General features: G+C 39.3%; 2 protein-coding genes across 6 annotated transcripts; both read right to left on the bottom strand.

Annotated features, from left to right (window-relative positions):
• Positions 1 to 21: 21 nt before the first annotated feature.
• On the bottom strand, positions 22 to 6,073 carry si:ch211-145o7.3 (forkhead box protein N2). Of its 2 annotated transcripts, none has more exons than XM_005913285.3 (5): positions 5,493 to 6,073; positions 4,203 to 4,825; positions 3,915 to 4,036; positions 2,824 to 2,903; positions 22 to 2,492 (listed from the first exon to the last, which is right to left on the bottom strand). In XM_005913285.3, the coding sequence occupies exons 2-5, from the start codon at positions 4,788 to 4,790 to the stop codon at positions 2,161 to 2,163; spliced, it is 1,122 nt and encodes a 373-aa protein (XP_005913347.1). In that variant the 5' UTR covers positions 4,791 to 4,825; positions 5,493 to 6,073; the 3' UTR covers positions 22 to 2,160. The 2 variants fall into 2 exon arrangements, with proteins under 2 accessions (XP_005913347.1, XP_005913348.1); XM_005913286.3 differs by having other exon boundaries at positions 2,848 to 2,903; positions 5,493 to 6,072.
• Positions 6,074 to 7,147: 1,074 nt separating this feature from the next.
• Positions 7,148 to 16,304, bottom strand: yif1a (Yip1 interacting factor homolog A (S. cerevisiae)). 4 transcript variants are annotated; one of them, XM_005913276.1, is made up of 10 exons: positions 16,289 to 16,304; positions 15,447 to 15,534; positions 15,019 to 15,070; positions 12,587 to 12,831; positions 11,512 to 11,616; positions 10,027 to 10,105; positions 9,857 to 9,914; positions 9,613 to 9,768; positions 9,370 to 9,463; positions 7,148 to 7,816 (listed from the first exon to the last, which is right to left on the bottom strand). In XM_005913276.1, exons 3-10 carry the CDS (start codon positions 15,047 to 15,049, stop codon positions 7,658 to 7,660), a joined length of 927 nt encoding a protein of 308 aa, XP_005913338.1. In that variant the 5' UTR covers positions 15,050 to 15,070; positions 15,447 to 15,534; positions 16,289 to 16,304; the 3' UTR covers positions 7,148 to 7,657. The 4 variants fall into 4 exon arrangements, with proteins under 4 accessions (XP_005913338.1, XP_005913340.1, XP_005913342.1 ...); XM_005913278.1 differs by lacking the exon at positions 16,289 to 16,304 and adding an exon at positions 15,719 to 15,733; XM_005913280.2 differs by lacking the exon at positions 16,289 to 16,304 and having other exon boundaries at positions 15,451 to 15,687.
• Positions 16,305 to 17,963: the final 1,659 nt, after the last annotated feature.

The raw sequence follows: 17,963 nt of genomic DNA, 5'->3' as shown, positions 1-17,963 counted from the left end.
CATTACTAAATACTTATTCAGTTTTCGATAAAACGTAATTTATATCAATTTAAGAAAATTTTGAAATCTAACTTTTCAAGAGTCGCACGTTTTCGTCAGTAATTTCTGTATTTATTTTAAAATCTTTGCTCAAATACAATCTTTTATATAATAATTCAAGCTATTACAAAGGCAATAGTGGTAGTATTAGTGTTTTCTCAGAAAAAAACCCCAGATGGCATGTAATGGACTGAAAGTCCATTACATTAAAAATAAAGGAACCTTTCATTTGTCCTCTTCTGGTAAATTGGGTAACATGGTTGCATTAGTTACAGTGACACATTCAATCTAATCAGAAAAGTCAAGAAAAATGCAAAAATGTCAAAGAGAAGTGACCTTTGGTCTACCCATGATGTTCATGCCACTTCCTCTTTGCCATGCCGGCTCACTGTTTTATCTCTTCCCCTTCCAGGCTACATAAGTTTCGGTCACAGGGTGGCACATATGTTGTGGGACATAACTTGCAGTTCATAATTACTGATCTTTAAAATATGTTGATCTTAAAGAAATCAGCAAAATAATTATAAGTGTAAACAAAATATTGAAACAATTATATACAACAAGTAATTTGGTTATCAAGAAGTTGGGCCAAAAGATAAATGTCCTTTTTTGAGGTGTTGAAATAATATTTTGGAACCACTTTTTCAACAACCGGGTCTGCATTTTGTCTCAGGTGCACACAACAAATGTATGTTTAGTATTTTGTGCATGGACTATTTTCAAATTCATGGCTGGAAAAGAAAATGTCCCATAATTGTAGAATAGCTCTTAAGCTGTTTTGGGGCAAGTGCCTGATGTTTAGGCGTTAGCCCACAGAGCTACATGCCCACCACTCACATGTAGGGGTCCAGTGTGGTACACAGAGGCACTGGTGCACATATTAAAACTGTGAATACACTGGCTGCACAAAATGTTTTATTTGTCCTGTACAAATCTATTCTGAATTTCTTGAATCATAACTTTGACATTATCATTAATACTAAAGACTTATTTTAACCAAGTCAAACGAAACCAAACCAAGCAAACTCACTGAAGCGGAAAACAAACATTAAAAACAAAATAAAAACAAAACTATAACAACCGATGCACAGCTCAGAAGAAGGGCATCACAGATTTTATTTATTAGATTATAAAACCCAAAGCTGTTGTAAATACATACAATTTATGAAGAGAATTTCAGTGTAACCGACATGTAAAGTGGTTAAAATGGCAGTGAGTCAATCAAACCTTTCCTGATTGAAGACATCGTGCAAATAAAATAAACTCAAGCAAAGATAATCTTGAAAATAATGGACATTAAAAACCATTAGAAATAAAATTCGAAGTACTTATTATAATGGAGGGGTGAGGTGGGGGCACTCATAAAAAGCCAGGCTATTGCCGGGTTGCCAAGGTAATGTATCTATGAAGCGCCTTGAGGCGACTTTTGTTGTGATTTGGGGCTATATAAATAAAATTGAATTAAATTGAATTGAATAGAATTGAATAGAAGTGTTTCCCTGTACTTCTTAAGTACAATCTAAAATCACAGCTACATTATAAATTATTTTTTATCTATTGTCTTCAACTATCAAAGCAACAGTGTTGCTGAAAACAACAAAGACTGTCAACTACAGTTTACTTTGAATGTCCTACAGAAACTTTCTTAGAAAGAAAAGATGGTCACTGCTTAGAACAACTGAAAGAGGGTAACACATACTCATATTTTACTGGTAACGATGTGGAAGTGAGTCAATGTGCTGTTCGCTGTACATTAAACGTGAAGATTTCAACAGCGTGTTAGTCACACCTGAACTTGGGAAACCTCTCAGTCGAGAAGCAGCACTCTGTATTGAGCTCGAAGCACTCCTTCCACCCCTGAGAACGATGTTAACATGTTAAAAAATCACTGTGGAATCACTTCATTTTTAATACTTTTGTCTCAGTTCTACACCCTGAAGGCTCTGTTCAGGCTGGATGGGATGCTATGGTGATATATTCAGCTTGTGTACTGGAAGCCTGAAATTATGTGGAACGATACTCCATCAGTTAATTCGATCTATACTGTAATATCACTACAGGGCAGTAAACAGGCTATAGGGCAGTGTTGTCATCCCAGGACAGTTTCTTTGAGGATCTGAACTAATATCCACCGCCTGCGAGGTCCAGCAGTGACCCGGCGGCCTCCTGGGCCTCAGCATCAAGCTGCAGGATCTCCACAGTCTCCAGGTCGAGCTCGGTGTCGTCCGGCAGCACAAGGTACTGGTACTGCTGAGACTCGTAATAGTGCAGCTCGATGTAGCCGCTGTCAGACAGGGGGTCCTTCTCCATGTCTTCGCACACCTCCTCCTGCTGGTATTCCACAGACTCCATGGTGACGAGCTCCTCGTGATCCGGGGTCAGAAGGCACAGCGGGTTTTCGGCTAAAATCGGACTATCGGCGGTAGACAGGAGGAGGGAGTGAGAAAGAGGATCTGCATGAGAAAGACAACGTTAACATTAATAACCCATCGTCCTGCAGCTTGGCCGAACAACCACTTGTGGGATTCTTTAGCGAGGACGTGGGCCCGTATGGCAAAGAGGCTCGGAAATAAAACGGAGGGGTGGGGTGGGGGCACTCATAAAAAGCCAGGCTATTGCTGGGTTGCCAAGGTAATGGAAGGCAGTTTCCATGAGAACAGAACACAAACACAGGAACAATGATGCATGCTGGGAAAGCTGCAAAGCTACAGACAAGCTGCAGGTGATAAAAGTGTCACAGAGGGCTGTTACTCTGCAGATAAAACGACTGAAACAATTTCATACCGGGTCCAGTATGTAGGTCCTGACCTGATATTTCCATCGAATCACACGCAGCAGGCATCTTGTAGCTTTCTCCCTCCAACCTGCGCACAACACACATCACAGCAAGAGAGCCATTAAAATGTAAAATTATTTAGAAACACTCCTCCACTAGACGCATATTAGATTTTACTGATGTGGTGGTTAAGGAGAGAAAGAAAAATAGCATGTACGACGACAGCTGTAGATGATATTTCATCTTACTTCTGCAATATATCAGTGAATATATTTGCCAATTTTTTAAAAAAGGCAAAAGATAGTGAAGGAATACCCAAATATTCAGTTTAATAAAGTCAGCGTTTTGCATCACCTTCAGTTCCAGTCAGAGGAGACTCCAGTGCAATGATTCATTTAGAGGTACAAAAAGACTGCATCAGCAATGACATGGAGACCAGAGGAGTTGAGAAAGGTTTAACCTGGGACCATTGTCACTCGAAGTCACTGAATGTCATGACTTCTCTGAAAACCACATTGCTGCGAGTCACTTCCTGTGTGGAAGCCCCTTAATGTTTCACCAGCACCGTGTTAAAAACTCATTAGAAAGGCAGCAAATCCTTAAGAGAGGTCGATGCCTGTAAATGTTTGCATATTTTTCTTTTTAAAATTGAAGATCCTTTACACATCAACTACCGTATCGTGCAAAAATATTGAGCCACCCTCAAATTGTTATTTTGCTTCCATGTAGCCGAATTTACTTTAATTTTTAAAATTAGTCTTGTCCAAAAGTTCTCGCAGCTCTCTGAACGTCTTTCAAAGTTTTTCTTTGGACACTGGCTGCCTTTTCAGTCACTCACACTCCAGGTTTTGTACCTGACCATTTTCAGAAGAATTTTTACGTTGACCTATGAATCATTCAAGCCTTAAAAAGTACCCATATTTCCATGTATGTCTGCACATATTTCAATATATCTCTGTCTGTATTTCCCCATTTTCAGAGTAAAATATAAAGAAAAGAAATGTGACTCATTTCTTGTTGAACACTTTGGATTTTCTGGCCGTTCCTCAGTATGGGGCACTAAAGCTAGTTTTTACAAATCCATATTGCAGATACTCACAGTGCAGGCTTGTGTAACAGGTTGCTGTTATTGCTGTGATAACTGTGGGTCTTCCTGAGCACTTCTAGGAGCGCTGGCCGGTACTCTGGACACACACACCACAGTGATCCCTTCCCCACTGACTGCAACAAAGAAACAAATCCATGTAACAGATGTTAGTCTTCAAAAATCCTGCACGAGTCATTTTTGGGAGTTGTAACCAATGTTTTGAATTCAGACCATCTGGATTCAATGAGGAGTTCACTTAGATCAATGAGTTTAGTGCTGCGCTGTTATTTAAGCACCCACCTGGCTCTTGTCCCTCTGAATGCGTCTGAAGCTCTTGCTCAGAGACAGATTGTGTCTGACAGAGTTCCTCCAGCCACCCGTTGCCGTCCTGTAGTAGGGGAAATTGTTCACAATCCATTCGTAGATGTCCTTCACTGGAAGCCTCTTTTGTGGCGAATCTTCTATTGCCATGAAAATCAGACTGCTAAAGGAGTACGGCGGCTTGGACGAAGCAGCGGGAAGAAGCTGGGAAGCCACGGAGGGCTCCTGCTGAGGCAGCGGTGTCATTTTGGTGAGGGGCTGCAGTGGCAGCAGATCCCCTCTTTGATGCAGCCAGTTGAGACAGGTGAGGTCATCTTGGTCAGCTAGGCTTTGTCCTTCGAGGCAATGAGACACTGTAAAGTGTGAAAGAGGGGAGCAGGAGTGAACAGACTCTGCTGTTGCTGGGGAAAATGAGGCTGGGGATGGCGGGAAAGAGATAGGCGAAAGTGGCAGTGAAATGCGACCATTTGAGGAGGTATGCTGGGGTGAGGAGGACAACGGCAGAGGCCCTCTGATAGTGGCGGGAGAGGGGCACGAGAGTGGCAGTGTATGAGAGCTGTTTTCCATCTCACTCTCAGGGCGAAGCTTCCAGGGTCATGCAGCTGAAAGATGAGGTTGAAATGAATCAGAGAGAGGAAAGATGAAGTCATCAAGATACAAATTGCTTCCAGGACAGGCAGGAACAGCAAGGACTGTACCTGTATTTATGAGTTGTTGTTTATTCTTTTCAGGTATAATATACCTGACTTTAACTGCTACCTCTTCATAGATGGAAAAAAAAAGCCAAACATACTAGATCACCACACACACAAACAAAAATATTGAAAATGCTGGAAAATAAGAGCTCCATAGCAGGTAAATGTTTGCCACCCGTTCCCCTCTGATGAGCATCCACTAAACGTCCAAAGTCCACTCCTACTGCTCCAGTTTAATAAAGGCAAACTGGGTCAGAGAACAAGTGCAGGTCCCAGAGAAAGTTACTGCTCATCCTAATCTACTGACCATGACCAGGATTATTAAACATTTAAAAAAACAAAACAAAACTAAGGCCAATAATACACGTATAGCATGTCTAATCTACTCTTATAAGGCTCTGGGGGTTTGTGTGTGAAGCCACATGGTTCTACAAAGCAGTTCAGCGGGGAAATGGCGGAACAATATAAAGTTTCATTTAGCTATTGTAGAAAGCCGCCTTTCCCCCCCTCACAGGTGACCCGCTCGGCGCTGTTAGCTAGTCTTTCAAACGTATAATATAAACTGGTTACTCACCAAATCACCAAAGCAGGGACTATGGTGGGAATTGCCTCCTCTTAAATGTCGATGTCGTTAAAAAAAAAAGTTAAAGGTGAAATCCTGATGTTCAGAAGTAGATTTTCATTCGGACACCTTTCACTCCGCTCTCTGTGGCGGTCCGTGGTTTCCATGGACACCATAAGGACGCTGTGCAGGGTGCGCGTATCCGGGCGCGTTCCCACAACATTTGGTCTGACACCAGCCACAGGCGGCAGACAAGGGATATTAAACATACGGTCCTGGGGCCAGAAACCGCTCGCCAAAGTGTTCAGTCCGGCCCACAGGATGGCTTTGAAACACGTGAAAATTACAGAGCAGAAGGACATACATTTTAAACTCCTGACTGTATTTTGCGGCTACAGATGAGTCATATAATAAGAGTCTGAACATCAGGAGCCAAGAGTCTGAAAAGTGGTTGTTTTACAGGTCTCTTACTGACAAAACCATCCCTTATAGCCTACCATACTACACCAATATATAAAACATTAAACAGGAAATCCATTCATCCATTCGCTTCCGCTTATCCTTTTCAGGGTCCCAGGGGGCGCTGGAGCCCATCCCAGCTGTCTTAGGGTGAGAGGCGGGGTACACTGGTTCTTTTTTATTATTCATTTGTAGAAATCATTCTAGCTTTATGTTTTATTGACTGGTATTTTTCATTTTTCATAGTTAATAATTACAAACTCAATAAGATTGTAAACACGGGCTGTAAGATTGGATGTTAGCAACTTTGGGAGTCATGAGTACTGAAAAACAGGTGAGACATCCTCAGAGATCCATCACAGCCTGTTCATGGTGGATTCACTTTACTACCATTAGCATGGAAGTACACGGTCCAACCTCTGCCAACATCTTGTGGCCAGGGGACTTGTAGTACAACTCTGTAAAACAAATCCAGGTGAGAGCATATGATGTAGTGTGATATGGGTGTCACTTACACATCGTCGTTTGCTTTTTGGTGATGTTACAGCAGAACTTTCTTGCCATTTATGTCTTTATTGTTGGTAACTGTGAGGTCTCTACTGTTGTGATTACATTTGATAAAAGGCACAAATGGAATTTCCAAAAGGACAAATAAATCTGAATCTAATGCCAACAATTACATTATATTACACTACTTGTCTCCATGTTCTGCACGGGCAGAATAACAGTGCTCTGGAATTTTAACATACTGAGGATATCTCAGGAATTTGTAGTTCAAACAACATTAGTTAGGTTTACTGTTATATAACATGCTAAATCTTGTGTAATTATTCATTTATGCATTAATGTCTTAGCAGCAATTTTCCAAATGCAGGTTTGGATGTTTTGAATCTGCAAATGTCAACCAAACACCCGGTTTAAGGTAAAACTAACTGCTGTACGGTTCAATTAGCACTAAATGGAAAGAGAAGGCAATTTCCTTCAGCTGCCCACTTCTTTACTGAGTGGACGCCACCGCAGCTGATACAAAATACTTGAGTACAATTCAAGTAACACCATTATAGTCAAGTGCATAATTGAGTTAATGAAGGTTAATTTAACCTCTAGTAAAATGAATGAATTCTAAATGTAGGCTATTACACCTTACATTGCATTTATACTGTTAAGACCTGAAGCAAAAAGCAAAAAGCAAAAAGAAGCAGTCTGAATTCAGTACACAAAGCTAAATATATTTATTTTTTCTAGAAAAATCCAAACATTGTCGTGCTTTGTCAAATGTAGATAAATAAAATAGAGGATTCAGAAGAAAGGGAGATAATGCAGCAGCATTACCGTTGAAACAAAATATGTTACTGGAATCATGTGTGCAACGTCAATACTGAAAAGCATGTTGCGAGCCTTCATACAAAAGTAGATCTGAACCATATCGGTTCTGATCAAGCAAATCTCTCAGTGAAAGCCCTTTTGTTCAAGGTTAGGTGGTGAAAAATAAGCGTCTGTCAGAGTTCTGTACAGTTACGGTGGACGAGACAATTTCCATTTCACACTTTCTTGTTAAATCAACAACAAGCTCAGTGCACGCTGCACTCAACACCATCTATGTATGCTTTGAGTTTAATGACAAAAAGAGCGTATAAAGGCAGGTATACAAACACTCACAACCACATTTTTTTTGGGGTCCACTACTCCTGGACTATAGGCTATTGAACACCTCACAGTCACCTGACCAAGTGAGAGGTTAACCAGTAAATAATGATTGGCTGAAAGAGCGCAGATGCGACAGTGATATAAAGACGGAGCTGAGGTTTGGCATTCGATCCCATTCCCATAGAGTCCGAGGACAGCGAGGGGAGGATCTTCATTTTCAGAGAGCGAACCTGTGGAAGAAGGAAAATCTTTAGAAGTACATAGATTGAAAGCAGATTCAGTCTGTGTCTAACAGCACGTCAAAGACAATACTTACCAATGTGTGATAGCAGCTTTAACCTTTATGCAAACTGATAGTATCTTTAATGAGTTTCTGCTGACTAATTCTCTGCATCAGCTGTTCCCATACTTTAAGTCTTTGCTACTACTATTACTCATTCAACTTTTGACATGAGTAGGGAATGACATGCAGCAAAAGGTCCCGGATTAGACTTGAAGGTAGCCTCCTGTATTGAGCCTTGCAGCATGCAGTCACCTGCTCAACTCAATAAGGCTAAACTGGCACCAGCTATTATTAATTCAAACATCAATACAGACCCAGAGCTTTACAATCAGTGTGCCACTAAAGTAAACACCCCATCACATGATAAACTGGAAAAACAACAAATATCTGAAAAATGTATGGATGTAAGGGCGGCACGGTGGTTAGCACTGTTGCCGCACAGTAAGAAGGTCCTGAGTTCAATTCCATCATCAGTGTGGAGTTTGCATGTTCTCCCCGTGTTTGCGTGGGTTCCCTCTGGGTACTCCGGCTTCCTCCCACCGTCCAAAAGACATGCAACTTGTGGGGATAGGTTAATTGGATAATCCAAATTGCCACTAGGTGTGAATGTGCGAGTGAATGAGAGTGCGAATGGTTGTCTGTCCCTGTGTGTTGGCCCTGCGACAGACTGGCGACCTGTCCAGGGTGTACCCCGCCTCTCGCCCTATGACAGCTGGGATAGGCTCCAGCGCCCCCCGCGACCCTGAAAAGGATAAGCGGAAGCGAATGGATGGATGTATACGCATGCTGCATGAATGTAAATGTTGGTTACTAATCTGCTTTTTCTTGCCTTTTCTGGGTATTGTTTCCTTTTTTCCATTAATTGTAGTTTTAGTGAGTTAAATGATAAAAACATAACTTTGAAAATATTTTTTAAAAGGGGCATGATTCGTTACCATTTATCATTCTCTTTTTAAAAGTGTGAGAAAAAGAAGCTACTCCTTCTGCATAGCTGGTTTCTTATTCACAGCGGTCACCATAGCGGGTAAGCACTGCATGTTTAATTTGGCAGTTTTTATGCCGGATGCCCTTCCTGATGCAACCCAATGGGATTTTTGTCTCCTCCTGGGATTGAACCGGGGCTCTTCTGCTTGTTAGGCAGTCCACCTGGAATTTTATTCAGCCCACTGCACGGCTTTGCAAAAAGAGAAAACGGCACGGGAGTGCACAAAATTTGAACTTTGTACTGTCTTTTGTGCCTAAGTATCGGTGAAGTAAGAGACAATTAAACAACACAGGAAAAAGGAACAAGAAATAAAATAAGGGCATTTTTTTTTCTTTTAAAAAAAAAAAAAAGATTAGCAGACAATAGGTGTAGCAGTGTGACTCACTTTACAGTCTGGGCCAGGAAATCAATTAAACACAACTCATTTAGACTGACGAAATGTAAATACTCCAGTCCATCAAACTTATAAACTTTAGATTTGAAGGATGCCGTCAATACAGACTGAAAATACTCACAATGAAGAACATGAGCGCAAAGGAGGACCAGGCAAGTGCCACAAAATAGCCATCACTGCCAAACAGCAAGCCACACAACACTGTGAAGATCATCCTGGACGAAGACATAAACAGACACATTCCCTCAGTAAATTCAGCATGATTTATTTAAAAACAATACATGACTGGAAGAAGCTTTCGCAAATAATTTCTAAATAATAAAGAATCATTTTGCAAATATATGTGCATCTGTGATTTATTTACCCAACATATTTGTATCCACTGTAGGCGATGAGATCAAAGGTGGAGAGGTCGGTGTGTACTGTCAGCAGATATAAACTCAGCAACATCACCAAGACCTCGATGATGACCCACACGAGGGCAGTGCTGGCACACAGGCCGAGGACCTCTGGACTGAACCTGCACACAAAGTCAACATTTGGCTTATCTCACATACACCGATTCTCTGTGAGTCATAAAACAAATGAGTGGAAGAAAGATTAGTCACCTTTTTTGAATGCCAAGAGCCATTCCAGCAAGTAAAATGTAGGTGATAAAAGCCATCGCTAAAAGATTTGAATAACAAACAAACAAAAAAAAAAAAACCCCACTTAATATGTTACACAAACATCCCAAAACATTATGCCTGGAATGATTTTGTGTGTACATGAAACTGACTTGGTATGTAAAGGTCTGATGCATTCACATCCTGTCTTGGAGTCAGTGGAGTGTCGCGATGATAACGAACTTCCCAATCCTGCCAAGAAACACAAATACAAAACACAAATACGACATGAATCACCCTCAGAGAACAAAAAAATTTAGGTCCAAGTCAGCTTGTTTTAATTACAAGGAAAGCAGAGCACTGCAGCTTTTTAAAATTGACAATCGAGCAGTAGTAGGCCAGTTTTAGCTCAGCATTTGCAGCAGCAGGATGATGTCCAAAGTGAACTTTAATCCGCTGTTAACCACAGACATTAAAAAGTAGAGACAATACACTCAAAGACTCCTGAATGGAAATTTTTATGGGAATGCCTTAACCTCAAAAGCCAAATCTTTTGGTTTATAACAGCCAAATTGAGACACCTTTGTGTTGTTGCAGTGAAACACCTCCCCAAAAGGTTCTAACTGTGCAAGAGACTTCTATTCTTTATCATAGTAAAGACTTCTAATCTACTGATTTATGCACATGAATAGCGTTTTCCCACCCTTGCATTTGTGCTCTTAAATACCTTTTTCATCTGTCCAGTTTCACATGTACTGACTCATGCCCATATTTGCATTGGATGGACTGATGGAGTGCATCATTTTGCCTCTCTAAACAAAAAGTTCATTTCCAGCAATAGAAAATGATGGCATTTTATGTTTCCTTAGGATTATTTTTAGCACATTCTTAATTCAAAATGACGATTTTATGTTTAGGATTATAAACGATTCAATTAGGTTTGTTCATGGACAACAACTTGGTTAGGTTCATAAAAAGCTCTGGGTTCAAATACAGTGGTTGCCATATCTTTTAAAACTTTTTGTGGTTGTCAGGGTGACACATAAAAGCTGATATACGTATTGAAGACACAAACTTCTTACCAAAGTATAGCAATTTCAATTCATGTTGACCATTGTGAAAAACAAACAGATGTGTGTCTGTGAACACAAACAAATGGAATTGCCAGTCTGTGTACATATGTTTTTAGAGGGCACTCTATATGGAATAACCTGAAAATGAGCTACAGTTCTTGTGTCTCGGGTGTTGGATGTTTGTGAGACTCAAAGCAGTGGTGTCCCATTTTGTCCCTATTGTTGATTTTGAGCAGCTTATAATCACTACATAGCAGTTAACTGTAAATACAATGTGATCCTGGTCTTTTAAGGAACATCTGCATCCTGCGTAGGCTGCATATTATCAAGGCACTTATTGTTTGGAGTGGTGTCACATTTACAATCTGAGTAAGTTACACTTTGCAGGAACTGAATGAGCTCAGTGTGTCTTTATACCCAAACAAGTAGTCAGAGCATAATAATGTTCAAAAATGAAGCTGCAGAAGTGATAAAGTGTCTGATGTGTGTTTCAAAACATATCAGAGAAAATTATCATGCAGTCTTAAGTTTGATAAATGTCATGTAGTCTCCCTTATGTTGACTCTGAGAAGGCTCAGAGCTTACCTGATGTGTATAAGGGAACATGAGGATCATAAGTTTCTTCAGTACATATCTGGTGTCGACAGCAAAGAAGTATTTCAGCTTGTTCACAGACATGAATCTGCTGATCTGAAAGCCAGAGGAAATGCAAATATTAACAAAAACAGACATGAACGGCTGCCAAAACTAATAAATACAGTTGAGTCATAATCATTTTTACAACAGGTTGTTCCTTTTCTCAGCATTATGCATCATTCTGGCATGTTGTGCATCAAAGCTGCCAAACCAGTAAAACAACATCTTCATTATTGATATGCTGCATGTTTTTAAATTGCTCTTTCCCCCCAAATTGTTAAGACAATCATCAACTCTTATTTAATATTAAAAAGCAGAGCAGAAAATAGTGTAGTTGATGGAAAACGTGTCATTTAAAATGGCAACCCCAACACATTAAAGTTTCAACCGTGAAATGGCTTTGGATATGACTAACACCAGAATGTTTTAGAGTACAGGAGAGTAGCTGGAAAGCAGGAAACATTACCCCTGTGTCAACGAAAATAACTCATCTCTGTGCTCGTGTGGGTTGGTGGGAAATACATTATGAACTTATGAACAACAGCAGGAACACTTTAGGGAACAAATAAACAAAACAGAACAAAAATAACCATCTACACAGGAGAATGCATTAGTTCTGTCCCTGCTGAAAACGAAAGTGCTGTATTTAAGATACTCTAGTCCTACTTAGAACCAATATCCTAAAAGATCCCAGACGTTGGGAGGTTACTGTGTTATAGATGCCAAAACACTGAACACAACCTATACCAGAAGAGCTTAAATAAAGTACAGTAATTGAATAAAATTAAATAAAATATGGCAAAACAAATAACTCAGCAGAGGTACAAAAGACAGAAGATCAAATTAATAAATAGCAAAAAAATAAAAACTACAGAGAAAAATGTGTGGCAGCTTTAAAGCTGGACCATTTACCAGTCCAGATCTTGATCTTAATTACGAGTCCCTTGGTTAGCACCCTATCTTCCATTCAGTCACATTTGGTGCTACATATCAAGTCTCAAACGGCCCCAAATAGGAGACTCACCTCTTTGTTTACCATATCCTTCCCCTGGTTGGCTAAGGAGGAGCCGTACATCATCGCAGCATTGGCCATAGGGTCAGCAAAGAGGTTGTTCATCCCACCACCTCCTTGCATGTCATTTGAGGGTCCTCCCATATTGTACCCAGAAGTGTAATACCCCTGACTGTTCATTGCAGGAGCTGCTGAGCTAGTGTCTTCAAACAGGACGGAGTCACCTGCGGTGGGGGCTGCACGAGCTCTCGGCTTAGCTGTGGAAAAATGGACACAGGAGGGTAAACGGAGAGTATGACAACATTAATATTTAACTGACTGAAACATTCAGGCATGCCACTTATTAACCACTGACAGTGAAATCCACTATAATATGTTAATGAGATCACAATTTAGTGCTTCTCAAAGCAAGAGAGGCATTTTAGTGGAGGGCAAGATAACACGTGATTAAATAATAAGAAAAGATATCCTTTCCTCATTTAAAAAAAAGAGGATTGTTTTACAGCAGCCAAAACATTAAAACACAACCTATAAGAAAATAGCTTAAAATAAGAAGGGCTTAATAAAATAAAAAGTGGCAAAAAACAGCCCAATAAGATAAAAATTAGAGTCAAATTTAATAGAAAGAATGGAAATGAAATACAGTAAAAGAGTATCTAAATATAACAAGGAGCTTAATAAGCGAAAATCTATAAAAATAAAAAAAATACAAGTGCCTGTTTAAAATATTAATATTAATTTCCCAGTGACCCTCAAAGTCCTCCAATATTTACACCTAGTTAGTAGTAAAGTACACAAGAGGAATTGGGAACATCTTTTCCCTAAGCAACATTAAAGAACAAGCCAAAAGCACTTCTGGGCATGACACCTTTAGTTGTTTTTTTATTTTTTGCTTTGTGTTAAACTCCACTAGTATCCAACCTAGATTCACAACCTCATTAGACATTTTCACACAATCCAAAAAATGTCCTTTCTGTATATTGTTAAGATCCTCTGCTCTTTTTCAGAAGGAAGTGTTTTTCTAAGTAGTAATTAACTTCCCACAACAAATGACGCACTTAGGCTGAGGCCCATTGACATGCCTGGTCCAGCTGAAGCCAGACAGGTAGAGACAGGTAAGTCTTTCAGTAATTTTCAATGTCTTGAGTTGGTTTTGTGTGGTTATGCCCACACAACAAAGTGATCAATTTTGCTTTACCCGACCTTTGACGTACACTAATAAACATAAATGTCCTTCATTACTTTTTCTGCAGGTCCAGTTATAATGATTTGATGCAAATTTCCTGAGATACAGCAGGATTGCTTCAAGTCCCACCAGTGTTCCTCATCATTTTTCAATAGAAAATCCCACCTACAGCAATTTCCTGTTTTGGGTTTAATTTGCCTTGCATGATACTCTTACGTCAAAGCAATTATACCAGCCATTTTGTTAGGTACATCTGTTCAACTGCTCGTTAACTGAAATATTTAATCAGTTTATCAAGTAGCAGAAACTAAGAACATTTAGGCAGGTACACATGGTCAAGAAAACCTGTTAAAGTTCAAATTAGCAGAAGAATGAGGAAGAAGGGGGATTTAAGTGACTTTGACCATGTCATGGCTGTTTGTGTCAGTTGGGCTCATCTGGCTATTTCAGAAGCTGCTTATGTCATGGGATTTTCACACACAGCCATCTCTAGGGTTGACAAAGAATGGTCTGAATAAAGGGTAAATATCCAGTTAGCAGCAATTGTCTGGGTGAAATTGCTTTGTTGATGTCAGACATGACTGGCCGAATGGCTTCATGCTGAAAGGAAGGCAAAAGTAACTCAAAACACCACTTACCAAGATAAACAACCCTCCATCTATAAGTGCACAATAAGATGTGCTATTCTCATGGTAGTATCTGAATATAGTGTAAATAAAATGAACCATGGCTCCATCCTCTATTGTATTAATGGTTCATGCTGGTGGTGATGATATTTTCTGAGTACACTTTGGGCTCCTTGGTGCCAACTCAACATTGTTTAAAGTAAGCATTGTTCCTGACCATAGCCATCTTTTTACAAACAGAGTGTCCTGGACGTGCACTCAACAAATTTGCACTAACTGTGTGGTGATATCATATCAACATGGAGAAAACTCTGTGAGGACCATTTCCAGCACCTTGTTTAATCTGTGCCACGCAGAATTGAGCCAGTTCAGCCAGCAAACTGCACTAGCAAAGCAGACCTAAAAAAAACAGTGGCTGGTGAGTGTATACGGTAATCGTATGTAGCACTATGCGATCATATAACAGTTATAACCTACATCAAGACACGTAAGTGTACCAAATAAACTGGCATGTTTGATTACGTGACAGCAACCAGCTGAGTTTGGTGAACCCTGTGTGACCAGAAAAAAACAGGAAGTGAGGATATTTGAGAAAATTTTGCAAATACAACAATACATGGTGATTCACTTACTTTCTCGGTACCCATGATGTGGCAAGTCCATTGTAACACTCGCTGACGTTAGCTTGAAATAAAGACAATGACACGTTAGCAACAGTTCTGCTTACTTAGCATTAAATCTCTGTGCACTACGCTAACGTTAATGCTGACATTGGGTTAACACCCTAAATCTTACAAGGGACTAGCGTTTCTCTAACACCTGCTAGGTACGCTGCTAACACATACTTACTGTTGCTTCCACTTAATGTTAACCAGCTGCTACCTAGCCAAACTAGCTAAGTTAACATCATCCTCTTTTTTAGCTCAAACTAGGCAGAACAAGGGAACCGATATAAGAAGCTCTAGCAGTAGCGTTAAACATGTCCAAATAGTCTGTCTGGTCTGGGGAAAAATATATTGTTTCAATTTTTAAAGAAAATTGTGAGGATAAGAGCACTTACCTACACAGCTAACGTTGGTAGCTAGCTACGTGGCTATCAGAGACTGTAGATCCCACCCATCCACTGCGGTTGGTGGACCTCAGTGTGCCTGCGTGGCAGAAACGGTGTAAGTACAAGGCAGAGTACACAACACAGCACACAGTTCATAATAGGAGTAGTTGAGTGTTTCTTTTCCTTATGTTGAGTTACTTTCAGGAAGCAACAACTTAAAAATCGGAATAATGCAAAATAACTAGCAAACGGAACGTGCAGTGGAGTAAAAAGTACAATACTGTGCAAAAGTCTTGAGCCATCCGTCCTTACACACACACACACACACACACACACACACAGTGTTGTTCAAGTTACTTGAAAAAAGTAAATAGTTACTAATTACCGATTGCTTCTCCAAAAAGTAATCCCGTTACTGATTACTAATTTTCAAAGGTAATTAGTTTCTTAGTTACTTTTTAAAAACATGATACACAAGCTGAATACGTAATAAAGCAGTAGACCTTTCAGCCCAATTCTATTTTTATGCATAATCCATCATATAAAATTGAATCAAATGGAAAGCCTCTTTTTGTTTTATTAGTTTTAACCTTTGAATTTTGAACACATTAAGCAAAAAATAGATTATATGCAACTGTCTTTGTCTTGAAATTTTTTTTTAACATTTAAACCTTTTTTATGCATGTTTTGTGTTTACACTCGCTCTTTCAAATAGATGCAAGCAAAACACAGCAAAATAAATAAATACAATCATAGATGCAGCGGCACTAAGTCCTATCGCTCTTAAATCTATTTTGACCCCTTTAACTTTTTATGGAATCAAACTCAAAGTAATGTAAGTATGTCCACACTTTAACCGCTGCATGGTCGTACTCTCTCCCGCACTCCATATCATCTATTGTTTATCTACACACGTCTGTTGCTACCACTGACGTTGCACGCGCTTACGTCATTGTCACGAGACCCTCTCATCGCGACGGTTTAGTGAGGCAGTATCGCAGCGTGCTTATGGGAAAGTAACAGTAATCTAATGACTTTTTTTGCAATAGTAATCCCTTACATTCCTCGTTACGTGAAAAAAGTAATTGGTTTACGTGTTACTGCCCAACTCTGATCTTGAGTCCAGAACCACTGAACTAAATCTATGAAAATATATTCCAAATATATCACAGTTTGGCAGGCGTAAAACAATTTTTTTGCACCAGCAAAGTGATTCCCAAAAAACTATTAGCTGAAAATGTGTCATATCTCTGCATGGTGTGCAGTGCCGTCCTTAAAATAATCTGAGGAAACTGGAGTGGAGGACAAAAGAAGAAGCAAAAATAAATAAATAAATAAATATCTAGAGTAGATGAACAGTATCCAAAAGTAATGTCTTTGAGAAATAGAAAATAAAATCCAGCGAAGACCTGATACAGGACCTGAGAGATACATTTTCAGTTGAGTCATCACGAAAGCAAACGGTCTCAGTCAAAGGGTGGCTGTTAGGAGGAAATGAAACGGAGAGAAAAAGCTGAAATATGCCTAATTATACAAGAACTGGACTGAAAATTGGTACGAGCATTTCCTATGGAGTTCTGGATCCAAATCAGAACTCAGCATTATTGAAGCCGTTTGGGATCATCTTGATAGAGAAAAGAACAAAAGTCAACCGATATCTAAAGTAGAGCTTTGAATTTCCTTCAAGAAGCTGCGTTGAAGAATATAGGTTGTCATACAAAATATTGACTTTCAAGCTCATTAGATTTGTACAAACTCTATTTTTGCCTTTTATTCTGTAATTCCATCTATGTTTTTGGTGTTGAAAATAAATCGCTGCACCTATTTTATACTTTCCTAACAAAATATGATAAAATAAGGGGTGACTTAAGACCTTTGCATGATGGAAATGCAAAGAAAACCACACTCAAAACTACACATGCTGGTACAGGATGAACGAAAGAGACTGGGTAACTAAGGGAGAAACTGTATCACCCACTTTCTATTTGCATTTAATCTCATCACTTTTCCTCTGAAAGCCAAATAAAATCTTTCCATCAAAATATGTGATACTAATGACTTAATGGATTGCCAGCCACCTACACATTTGTATTCATTTGAAGATGTATTCACTTTTGTCCTGCTATCTGTTGAAATAGTGTAATAAACACAATTCAGCATAAATAAACCAAGTAAAGGGTTAACCTAATTCATCAGGGTTTATTAGGCCAGGTATTTTTATGTGTTTAGAAAATGTTGGTTGTATTTGTTTCATCTACGCTTCAGTAAGAGATATGCAAAATAGGTAAAACTATCAAATCCCAATTCATGGAGATATTAAATGCAAATAGCCTGAAATATTTTTTAAATAAATAAATAAACACTAGCCTATATAATGTGTTTAATGTACCCCAGAGCCGCCTTTCCAAGACATATTTGTTATAAACAATTATTTTAATTCAGAATGTTACCAAGCCTGGTATATTCACTGAAGAAGCCACTGACTACTATGACTAAAATGTATGTACAGGTATTTGTTATACTTCA

Source organism: Haplochromis burtoni, unplaced genomic scaffold (genome assembly GCF_018398535.1).
Source record: "Haplochromis burtoni strain Fernald_Lab_line unplaced genomic scaffold, NCSU_Asbu1 Contig_4, whole genome shotgun sequence".
In the NCBI taxonomy this organism is placed as follows: domain Eukaryota; kingdom Metazoa; phylum Chordata; class Actinopteri; order Cichliformes; family Cichlidae; genus Haplochromis; species Haplochromis burtoni.
This window is presented reverse-complemented; position numbering and strand designations above follow the sequence as displayed.